We start from the raw sequence: 12,883 nt of genomic DNA on the forward strand, positions 1-12,883 counted from the left end.
TTTGGACCATACAGTATGACCTTTAATCACACTTGAAAAAAGACGGCACTAATATTTAAAAGCTAATTTCACAGAGAAAATTATTTACAGGATTTGGAAGCATCAGAGATCTTTACAGTGAGAGCACATCAGTACACAAAAAGAACAGCTGTTAAAGATGCTCAACATTTTTGATGAAAAGTAAATTATCTGAATTATCTGAAACGGTTTTGATAAATATACATGTATTTTATATACTGTACACAGAATGCCATATAAATATACAAAGTCCACATAGATTTCTATTAACAAATATATAAGAAGATATTAGGCACACATTTTTGTGAACAATCATTTAAAATGGAAATGCCATCCTTTTACTGATGCGCAATACATTTTGACACCCAAATCATGTTGATGTGCTTGCTTTGTGTCTACGTTTGCTGCTGTGCGTTCTTAAGTGAATAGAGCGGCTAACCTTAATTTTACCTGTGTGGCGGGTACATGGTGTAATTCTTGGCAGGATAAATATATACAGCTATTCTACAACATTTTTTACTTCTGCACTTACAGTATAAGGAGGGTAGTATACACACATGACATGAGCTATGTTATCTACAGCTATACAAGTTAATATATGAAGATGATTATACAGGGGAAAATGCATAGTCAACCAGGGTTACAAGTCTGACTCGGGCATGTCAGGCATGTTGGCCATGAGGTACCCGATGCCGTAGCGGCCGTTGGGGGTGATGTCGGCGTCCAGGCCGGCGCTCTGCTTGCGGTAGATGCTGCCGGGCACGGGGGAGGGCGCCTCGCTGCAGGGGGACTTGCCGTGGATCAGGCTGGCGTTGTCGTCGTCGGGCGCGGCCGTGTCCTTGATGATCCGGCCCTTCCTGTAGGACACGGAGGAGAACCCCCCCGCGCTCTCGTCCAGCAGGTTAAAGTAGCGCAGGGCGAGGACCACGGGCACGGGGAGGATGGCCATGACCACCAGGGACACGCACACGGCCAAGCCCCAGGCGGGATAGCTCCGGGACCGTTCCTGGGCCTGCGATGGATGCCGTTGACACAGGAGATCTTTTAACAACAGTTTACTGCAATCTAATCTATCTAATCACCAGTTCTCCTGTCAGGAGAAACCGGGGTCCCTGTTCTCACAGATGTGCTAAAAACTACCTTTGTTTCTTTCATGGTCACAAGTTTCCATGCACAATACCATGCTCACCAGTTCCTCAATCCAGGCGCTGTAACTGGGCGGAGTCATTCCTAGCTGAATCATGCTGGCCATCAGAAGAACCAACAGCACCGTAGGAGTGATGTATTTCCACATGTAGTAATAGAACCGAAATGGCGAGAACCCGAGCATGTCTTTCAGGTCTTCAAAAAACCTGAAACAAAACAATTGAGAATCCTGAAGACTTGTAACTTTACTTTAGAATTGCCAGTCTGAAAATACTGCACATAGTTGCACAAAACCCACATTTTATAGCTAAATGTACACAAATGAAATCTTCTCTCTTCAGAATGCATTATCAACAATTTATTATGACATTTCACATGACGTGAAGAAATTCATACACGTGGAATTGAGGGATTTGGTAGATCTTACTTGTCCATGCCGTACACCCAGGCCACAGCCACATTCTCCAGAACAACAATCACGAGTAACGGGAGTGTGGCAGAGTAGTCGTCAAACATGGCCACAAAGTAGTTCCCAGAGCGCTGGATAAAGAGCAGGCCGATGCAGAAGGCCGAGACACAGCACACCACTGTCACCAGGAGAGGCAAGAGCAGGGGAACAGCGTATTAATATCATAGAGACAACAACAAATTCGCTGCTCCAACCATGGACACCACACTGAGCTAAGCTTCATCATGTATCTACAGTATGTGCATAATGACATGGACAGAAGCTGATTCCAGTAGAGTTTAGTAAATAAAATATACATTGCAACACATTACACAGTTACACAGTTCTGAGCATTTGTGAACAGAAGAGGTCAAATCAATCACAGGTTAACTATAATTCCAGAAAGCCTTGAGAAAAAAAAATTGGTTGGGTCTGTAATTATGTATATGACTGACACCGACAGCTTTTAGCATGTAAGTGGTGAAATGGTCCCTATGAAAGTTTAGGGACTTGCCAGGACCAATGATGCGCTAAGCTGCCATGCTCTTGTGCTGATGTCACAGTCCTGTGGTCACACCCACCTGTGAGGATCTCCTTGCGCACTCTGAAGGTGTCGACGAGGGGCGTAATGATGCCTTCGATGGTGCCGAACATGCTGCCCAGGCCCAGGTTCACCAGCATGAGGAAGAACATGACCGACCAGAAGGGTGAGGCTGGGAAGTGGGTCATGGCTTCGGTGAAGGCTATGAATGCTAAGCCAGTGCCTTGAACAGCCTATAAAATGGCAATACCAATAACAAAAATGTGATAAATAACACTACCATTCGCAACATTAACATCTATATTGTTATATCTACAGAGACCAAGGGAGAATGTCACACCTCCAAAGTAATGACAGTACCTTCTTTTTACCAACAGATGGCCCTCTATTGTTTTTGCCTTTCAGAGATGGGAGATTTCTGCTCTGGTTGATTCTCACCTTGTTCAGTTCATCCTCAATGCTGCATGAATCCAGACCGAGAAGTGAGTAGTCGCTCTCCTTCACCCCTCTGATGATCTCTATCATCTGTGTGTAGTCCTCTGGACTCACATTGGAGAGGTCAATATGTGGGGGGATCAGCTCTGGACTAATCGCATTACCCAGAAGTCCAACAATCTTCTTTGTGTTTCTGGATGATCACAAAAACATTTATTTCATTTAATTTTAATACCAAAATTAAAATAAAATTTTAGTTTAGTAGTTTATTTTTATATACTATTATACTGGGTGTATAAATCATGCTGATTTAGAGAAATTAACACATTTTTGAGAGTAATACTTTTTTATTTACTTTTTCCCCCTAGTTGTTGTCTTTCGCCATTCCTTTTTTTTGTTTTGTAATTCCTGTGCTGTATTTCACTATAATTTTCGTATTTATTTATTGCTAACCATGTGTATGCATTCCCAACTGCTACAGAAAATAAAACTTCAACCAATGGTATGAATCTTAACAACAAAACAATTTAACTGAGACCTGAGTAATTCAGTCATAAATGCCATCAATGTTTTACCAGCTGTTCATGAACAACAAATAGCAGACACAAAACAGCATTAATGTTCATGCGTCACTGTGACCAGGCTCGCTGCTGAGTTCCTCAGAAAGTTATTTTCTCAGTACAGTAAACATGGAAAATGGAAATTAACTGGCCACTCTGCAGGGGTCTGGGAGACTGCTGAGAGTGCTTCACTGTGGGATGGATGGCGTGGGGCTGGTTGTGGAATTTTGTGTTTCCTGTTTTGAAGCCAAACTTACAGCGTGATGCACTTGGTATTCATGACATTGGCCTTGAAGCCAAGCACTGCGAATACCACCAGTGTGGCCAACACAGAGGTGAAGAAGTTGATGAAGGACACCAGCACGGCGTCAAAGTGGCAGTTGTTGTCGCGCTTGTTGTAGCTGGAAAAGGCGATGACCCCACCAAAGCCAAGCCCCAGGGCGAAGAACACTTGGGTGGCAGCCTCCCGCCATACTTTAGCCTCCAGCATTATTTCCAGCTGCAGGGAGAAAGCAGTAAACAGAGGCCTTACTTGACATGTCAAACAACCACACAGTCAGACTGAGCACGCATTAGCACGGCTGTGCTTGAACTGACAAGGTTACCATACCATTTCTGATTATTTTCCAGTACACCTTCACTAAAACAAGTGCTTTGACAGGACACAGCAGGTGACAGCTCCTTGATAAATCTCAATATGTATGAATAGCACTGTTCACTGGGTTCGAATCCCAGTCGAGGTATTTCTGTGTGGAGTTTGCATGTTCTCCCCGTGTTCCTCTGGGTTTCCTCCAGGTACTATGTTTTCGTCCTGCAGTCCAAAGAAATGTAGTAGGCTAATTGAGACTCATTTGCCCACAGGCGGGAATGCGTGAGTGAATGGTGTGTGTGCCCTGCGATGGATTGGCGACCTGTGAAGGGTGGATAGACTCCTGCACACCTGGTGACCCTGACCAGGAATAAGCGGGTTAGATAATGGATGCAGAGACACTATATTCATTCCACCCTGCCTAAATGCTTCAGATGATTCAGGTAATAACATATTAATGGAGGGTTGACTGGTGGGCATAATTTGTCTGACCTGTGTTCTTCAAATGCTGCTTACCTTGGGGGTGAACATATGGCGAATCCCATCAACAGACCCAGTCAGGAGAAGGGACCTCACCAAGAAACAGATCAGAACCACGTAGGGGAACAGAGAGCTGAAGTACATAACCTGCAGGAACCCCAAAATTCACACAATATAATCAGGAACATGTATACACGTGTGCTGCATGTTCATCCGAACAAGAAACACTGCAGTATTATTCACTGCAAACACCAAACACGGAATTGAATTTGGGCTTTTGTAGCAATGATGAATGGCTCCTGGGATAAGGTTCTCGATACTCTGACCCCCTTAACAAAACCTAGCTTCAATTTTCCCTCTTGGACTGGCTCTGTTATTAAGGCCAAATGCGTAATCAGTGCTTTGTGGATGGCAGGCTGGCTGAAGCTTTAACAGCATTGACCCAATCTGCAGCCACTCCGTCTCACTCCCTGTGCAGATACTGTGAGATAGCATTCATCACACTCCCCTCCTTGCCCTCATTCTGAAACCACTGATAAAACAAAGAGAATGTGCTATGAAATAGTTATTTAAGAGAGGCAGATACAGACTGGTGGATTTTGCGTGCCGGGTTCATTTGAATGGGACATGTGCATAATAGTTCATAACGACAACCAACCAGGCAGAAAGGCAGTTTCCATTATAGTTATATATAAAAGACTAAAGGTACAACCGCCTGCAGTATCATAGCACCGTTGGACATAATTACACTAATGGAAGATATCATCACTTCATTACCATTGCAGTTACAGACGTACCCCTACTTTGTGTCTACATGTGATGGGCATGAGCCTGTGTCATGAGAAATCATCCTGTTCCTTCCAAAACTCTAAAGGGAAGGAGTGCTGCACAATTATTATTATTTGTATTCAGTCTCATTAATTTAGTTTATTCACCAACGGCAAATACATTTTGTGTAGTAAATGAAAAGTTTTGGGCAAGGGATGGCACAAGATGTTGAATCACGGAAAATAAGGTCATGGCAAATTAGTTTTTAATAGGCTAGATTGCTACCAGTTTTATACATTCATCTCCAACTGTACAATGCCAATGCCTATCTTCTTAAAGTTCAGGCTGTGCTTTTACCCTGACATGATATCTGCTATTAACTGTAAAATGTGTTTCCAAAGATAACTGGAACAAATGTTAGACAGGAGTGTAGATAAATTCAGGGACAGGGCAACAAGCACCTTTCAGAGGCATCCGTTATCTGGACAGAATGAATAGAGGAGGCTCTTAAGCCTCTCACAGGAAACTGTCTGTCAGGGTTATCAGCTTGACTATTTGTAGCAAAACAAGAAAGACCTGCACCCAGCTGTCCTAATTCACCCCCCCCCACACACACACACACACACACAAGAACAGACTGCAAAATGCACACATAAAAGACATGCCCTCATGGACACAAGGGACCTTGAAGCACACGTGTCAATCATCATAATTCAAATGACATTGGGATACAAAGAGCGTATTTTAAAATCCAATGCTTACTTTGTAATAGTGGAACAAAATGAGCATGATAACAAGGATTTGACCAATCAACAGGCCTTGGCAAAGCCCTAGTGAAGGCCAGTTAGCACTGGTCACATGATGCACTGAGGACCTTAAGCTACTGCTGATAATCCCTAACTACATTTAAAAAGACATATTATCATGAAGTATAATCCATCTGGGCATTAATGGGAATCTTTATTAATGGCCTCTTTTCTCTCAAAGTTATATCAAGCACAAAATCACATTAAATATTCCAGCGCATGACTCCATAAGCTGTCCTGTAGTCATGTTTGGATTTAAATTCTGGAATATCTTTACCATTCATATTTTCAAACACTCACAAACCTGGCTGTGTGTGAACTGCCACACCTATCTGACAGAAATGAGTGAGTTCTCTTCACCTTCCCTGAGGACTGGATGCCTTTGATCATGGCCAGGCACACCATGGTCCAGGCAGCCAGCAGGCAGATGCTCATCCTCCAGTTCAGCCCGCCGCTGTCAGAGATGGAGTTGGAGATGTCCAGGGTCATGCGGTACCAGTAATAAGTGGTGGCTGAGCTTTTCTCACACTCTGGCTCTACGTCTGCAGAACCAAAGACATCAGTCAAATAGTCACAAACCACCTGCACACTTTCTCAATGTCTGAAAAGCTTTATCATAGTATTGTCACTGTCCGCTCAATCAGGTGCTGTCTTACACGTGTGTGTTCAGGTCAGGTGCTGTCTTACACGTGTGTGTTCAGGTCAGATGCTGTCTTACACGTGTGTGTTCAGGTCAGGTGCTGTCTTACATGTGTGTGTTCAGGACAGGTGCTGTCTTATATGTGTGTGTTCAGGACAGGTGCTGTCTTACACGTGTGTGTTCAGGTCAGGTGCTCTCTTACACGTGTGTGTTCAGGACAGGTGCTGTCTTACACGTGTGTGTTCAGATCAGGTGCTGTCTTACACGTGTGTGTTCAGATCAGGTGCTGTCTTACACGTGTGTGTTCAGATCAGGTGCTGTCTTAAATGTGTGTTCAGATCTGACAATGTTGTACTGTACATGTGTGTGTCCAGGTCAGGCACTGTCTTACATACATGTGTTTGTTTTGTTCTTGACCAGCGGACATTCGTGCCATGGGAGGGGCTGCTGGAAGGACTGGGAGAAGTAGAACAGGCTCCAGGCAATGATGACATTGTAGTACAGGGCAACGAAGAAGCACACCTAGGGAAACAGACTCACAAGCTATAATACAATACTGTAACCTTAGTGTTTGCAGGCCACTACACCACTCAATTCTATTACAGTTGGAATGGTTAAACATATTATTACCGCAAGTATACCTATGTTGAAGAAACCCCATGATTTCACAAACAGAAACATACAAGACCGAAGTTACTGTAGGCGACACTGTCAAACGATGTTTGAAATCCATGTCATCTGGAAATGTAGTTTGGTGAATGAACAAAAATGTACTTTGTTGGAAAATACATTACTTAAATATGGTATATAGAAATATTAAGCCCAAGATGATCGTATTATGCAGACTACAGATCTACTGATTCTTTCAGACTGTTCATAAATTGGTTTATTCAGTTATTTCTTCTTTGGAATGCGCTATCTAGATCTACATCACTCTCTACAACTCTTGAAAAACAAAAGCCCATTGAGCCTCACAGATCACATTGTAGCCATGTTTCTGTAGTTCCAGAGAGGATTCTCAAAGGCTTGAGATTACTGATAAGCTACATATTTGTTTAAAAACCTAAAGACTGTGCCCACAAGCCTGTACTAGATTTACAATTGCGTAACTTCCAATGTTTTGGGCCATGGAGGTGGGCTTCATCCCCAGAGCAACTGCGTAACAGATGACGAGCGCTAAGGCCCCTCTCTCACCATACAACTGGCGAATCCGATCCCTCCCAGGTGGGGGCTGATGTAGTTCCACACCCCGATGCTGCCCCGCCGAATGCGCTGTCCTACGGCCAGCTCCAGGAAGAACAGGGGGATCCCGATCAGGATCAGCAGGATTAGGTAGGGTACGAGGTATGCTCCTGCAAGGGGGAGAGATCACACCATGCATCACCCAAGTTTCACTGTCTGCTCACCCAGATTTCGCTCTTCATTTTTTGTGTAAATGTCTAGCTTAGCATAGAAAGATGACAATGATTCAAAATTGCTGCAGTGCGCATAGTTCTTTAATCAACACATTTAAGCAAGGCTTCATATGTTATGCCAGTTGCCCCATTTATTTTTCATATTTTTAAGTATCGAATGCCAATTGACGTTCAGTGCGTCATTGCAGTGGCCCAGATAAGCCGTTCGTTCAAAGGCTTTTGTGTGAATCTATTCAAGCAAAAAATTGATTACTTCGGGGTAGCAGTTGTATAACTGGCTGTCACATCTTAATTAAATCAAACCTAACCTCATGACCCATATAAATATCATTAACTGCTGATGGTATTATATCAAGTGGTTCATGTTGCTAGGCTACATCATCAAATGAAGACTTCCAAAATCAAATTAATGAGAACACCTTATATACCCTATCACAATTTGCCGCAAATGTGGAAAATTTGGTTTCTGAACATTAGAAACTGTTAAAAAAAGATTTTTGAACAAAAATTTCAGTTCAAGAAATAGTACCACCTTATTTAAAAAGTGCCTACAGCTGAACTAAAAGACACTTTCAGAAGCAATAGATAAGATATGCATCCACACTACATTAGCCTTTAAAACACCATCACAAGAAGAAACGTCACGCACCATATCATAACTGATCTGACCACCTATAAAATGTACAAATCACACATGCTTATGCATCTACTTTGATAACATGACAGTGAACACCACATGGCAAAATTGAAGAAAATGCATACATCCAAAAGATTGATGCAGGCCAGGTAGTGTGTGAAATTGAATTGAATTGAAGTTCATATTGCTAATCTGGGGAAAGGGACAGTTGTTTTGGATATGTACACCTGTGAGAACTCTGAAAACAGGTCAGGAAATCTGAGACTTGGCCTTAATTTAATTTCAGTCAGTAGGCAGATGATGCCAGTTAGACCTGCCTGTAAAATGACCAGGAGAGGTATGAATGTATCGTCACCAGACCTGTGTTTCATAAACAAACACATGGTAGGCTACAGAGCATATGTGCTTTGTCTTAAGACTGAGATACAGTTTTCATAAAACAGAATGGGGAAAGGATCTATATGGCGCAATATTTAACATTGTGAAATCAAAGTTTATATTATTGCAACAGGGATAAAATGTTATTTACTTTAAGAGAAACATTTAATCTATCAAGGTTGATTTCACACTGAATATTTACTCTGTACATTCTAGTATGATGCACACCTGCTACTCAACACTAAAGGAACTGAAGCGCCTTCAATAAGAGAATATACTGGATATATGGGAGATATGTCCTGCATAAAATAATCTCCCATCTATCAACTTGTTCCATTTTAGTATTTTTATTTTAAAAATGGGATGAACATCCCTCCTTTGATCTCCCAAATGAGTTCGGACATCAATTAATTTACCAAACCTGGTGCTGCCAAACTTCTGTCTTTGCAAAGGGAGCCTTTAGCAATTAATCAAGCTACATGATATCCCAAGCTTTAAACATTACACAAGGAATAGCAAAGAACTTTAGTATTTATCCTAAGTTTAATGCAATGCAATCAAAAACATGGCTCGGTTACCGGTGAAATGAACACACAGTTTGTGACTGGATTTTAGCATTTAAATGAGACCAGGAAGACTTACCTCCCCCATTCTTCTGACAGAGGTAGGGAAACCTCCACACGTTGCCGAGGCCCACAGAGAAGCCCACCTGGGCCAGGATGTACTGGAGCTTGCTGTTCCATGCCGGCCTCTCCTCATCTGAGAGGGAGCCCTCCTCCATGTCCCTGTCCTTTTTTTCCGGGACATTGCTGACAATCAGCGAGCTCTTCTTGAATGCATCATCGCATGTATCCTCGTTGGAAAGCAGATCTTTGACGGACTCTGTGACGTCATCGTCAAGGTCTCTCTTGACGACCTTGCTATTTTTTGGCATTTGAATAGTAATCAGTAGAGAGGGGTGAAAAGGTCTTTCAGGTGGATGAACGGAGAGACACTCTCGGTAAAGCCCAGATCACCTTTATGACAATACCGCTATCAGACTGTTCAAAAGAAGTTCAGTTTTTGAATAGGGGAGCTTTGATCAAGTTTTTATTTCTTCATTATCATAAGATATCTGTAAAAAAGGAATATTAATAAGACCCCATAGTGGTGTAATTGTTTTTTTTTATCATCATAGACCTGCAGACAAGTTCAAACAATTTCAGTGATTATAGCAACATGTTGCAAAACAATGGCACAGTTAGTGTACATTTGTATTTACAGTAGCACATGTATTTCACATGGTATTGCTTTAAACTTTGCCTTCTGAAGCACAAGTTGTAAATAGAATGAATGAATGCAATGTTAAACTATTGCTGAGGAGAACAAAGTTAGTCTATCAATGAACAGATCACAGCATAATGTAAGCCAAGCATGCTCTGTGGAATGTGCACCTCTTCATAAAAAACATTTAACCACAACATCAACTAAATAAATAAAGTATACTGCACAAAGGCCCTGCTCCACATATCTGAGGCACAAGGAATTTGTGACAATACTCATGAATAATATAACCTTTTAAGGTGTCAGGGTCAGTAAAATATTTGGAACATATATTTTCTTAGCAGTCACACTTATCTAAGATTACTACAATATCTTACATTTAGCACACAAGCCTTTTATTCATCTGGAAACACTGTGACCTCAAATAAATTCGTTTGTTGAAGCCTTTAATCCCATTGGGGATCTGAACCTCAAAATACATATTAAGTTACCAAAATAACAATAAGGAGACTCCTTACACTTGGATATAAACATTGCAGACAAATTCACTCACATATTTATTGATTTTGAGTTTGGTTGTTTAGTACAATCGGCAGGCAAAATTCGTTAAAGCCACAGATGTCCCTCGGTAACTGCACATATGCCTGTTCAGAAATCATTCCAAATCAAAGATTATCCAGCCTCGAACACCATTCCCGACGTGAGAGTACTGGGAAAACAAATAGTATAAAACCACATTCCCTGACTATGGAGAATACGATATCTCAGTTTCCCCAGAGTATTGTAGTTAAATTAAGGGATTGTCTAACTGTACTCTCCTGCTCTTCTGGACGTGTGCAAACTTGTATACTGTAGGTCCGTCATTGTCCTCGTTAGGGAAAATTTCTTGACAGCACCTGTTCATGAACAGCTCCAAAGTAGCCACGGCTCACGTGCCACGAAAGGAAGCTGGCTGTGCTGTCGGCTTGTAGCATACATGATCATGCATAAAAGTTCTATAATCATCAAGATGCTTGGACATTTCTTTATCAAAATGTCCTCATTCCGATAGCAATTAAAATTATGGTGTATTTAGCATAGCCGTTATACACCTATCTCATGATTTTGAATTGTGGAGCAGTCTTCATTATTAGGCTATGAGCGCAAAGCATCAAATCCAGAAAGCATGATGACCTGACATAAACCGTACAACAATACATCACAAAATTACGCGCAACATTTTCAGAGGTGTAAGAATCAATCTGGACACCGACCATTTTCTGGATATATTGAACTTTGATTTGAATGTTTTGTGCAATTCGTTGTGATGTTACAAAGACCTGTACTGTAAAACGTGTGGCAGTGCTCCATGTTACGGTGTTTGAATAAATTATTGAACACTGAACCGCGAGCCTTTCGAGTCTCATCTCATTTGCATACGAGCCCAAACATGCTGTTCCATTACTGCTGTCATTGCTCTGGAAGAGGTTAAGATCAAGCAGACCAGCCGCGGAATCACTGTTGTCATTAATTGCAATGGCACCAGCCTCGTCTGATGATCGAAAATATATTCTTGCATAATTTATTTCAGATGTAAATCTGATATTGTTGTAGGGTTACATAAGATACATTTCTCACCTACCTAGCGACCAGAAGTAAGCTTTACTAGCCTATAGCAGCTTTGCCTACGTTACATCTAGATGGCAGTATTACATGTGGGAATTTAAACTTTCACATGGATCTAATGCCCCAAATGATTCATAAATATCAAAGATCACATATACACGACAAAGCTTGGCCACATGCTGCAGCCATTTCAGGACAGACTAGTTATATCACTGGCATTCAAGGAGCCTAATTTCATGTACACGGGCAAGATCACTACTGTTGCTCTTAAATGATTAAAAATCGTTAGTGTAGTATCTTGGATATGCTTGCGTCCATACATGCAATATATTGTAACACATGATTAAGATTAGGGCTTTAACATTTTTTAAAAATCCCCACCCATTTTCTCTAGCATCCATGTGACGAATTTCATTATATAGTACCGCACAATAAGCCTGATCACCACATTAATAAAAATAATAATGTTTAAACGAAATGGTTTTTTTTTACCTGGAGAGATGATGTAGATGAATGTTGGGATCTTTATGAAACTATAGGTGTTCTCCTTTTCAAATCGATGTATTGTTAAGGCATCAAATGACGATAGAAGCACATGTACACATAGGGCATCATCATTTGGACCAATGAATTAGTTTAGCCCGTGTTGTGCTAAGGAGGCAGTCACACCGCCTTGTCTCGGGGTATGGCGACACACGGAATTGTGTGCCAGATAGTAGGGGTACCCACTTGTAAATATTTTGCGCGCCAAAATGAATACAAACAGCTAATTTATTAATATATGGCAATTACACTGTTATCCAAAATAAAATAAAAAATAGGAGAAAAGATGTGTTTGAACGATACCTGTTTAAAAATAACTTTATATTTACTGCCTCGGCAACACCCCTATAAGTAGTTTGGTTTAACCTACTATAACAAACGCAAGTTTGTCTAGACTCACATAGACATGTGTGTTTGCCGACGTTCTTCTCTGTTATTCTTGAAGTAAATGAACAATTCCGCCATTTTATTGATTGATATGGGTCAATAAGCCTATTTTTGAGAAATGTTCTCCTAGCTATATTATTTATTTATAATTATTAAAAATATATAAATATATATTATTATGGTTAGGCTATTTACAGAATCAAGAATATAAGTACTAGCATACA

General features: G+C 41.2%; 1 protein-coding gene across 1 annotated transcript; it reads right to left on the reverse strand.

Annotated features, from left to right (window-relative positions):
• Window positions 1-12,349, reverse strand: slc6a15 (solute carrier family 6 member 15). Its single transcript, XM_061251356.1, has 12 exons — window positions 12,222-12,349; window positions 9,504-9,975; window positions 7,626-7,783; window positions 6,827-6,953; window positions 6,152-6,333; window positions 4,254-4,364; window positions 3,406-3,647; window positions 2,592-2,781; window positions 2,194-2,386; window positions 1,592-1,751; window positions 1,208-1,370; window positions 1-1,030 (listed from the first exon to the last, which is right to left on the reverse strand). The coding sequence occupies exons 2-12, from the start codon at window positions 9,793-9,795 to the stop codon at window positions 659-661; spliced, it is 2,190 nt and encodes a 729-aa protein (XP_061107340.1). The 5' UTR covers window positions 9,796-9,975; window positions 12,222-12,349; the 3' UTR covers window positions 1-658.
• Window positions 12,350-12,883: the final 534 nt, after the last annotated feature.

The sequence above is a fragment of the Conger conger genome, chromosome 8 (assembly GCF_963514075.1).
Source record: "Conger conger chromosome 8, fConCon1.1, whole genome shotgun sequence".
In the NCBI taxonomy this organism is placed as follows: domain Eukaryota; kingdom Metazoa; phylum Chordata; class Actinopteri; order Anguilliformes; family Congridae; genus Conger; species Conger conger.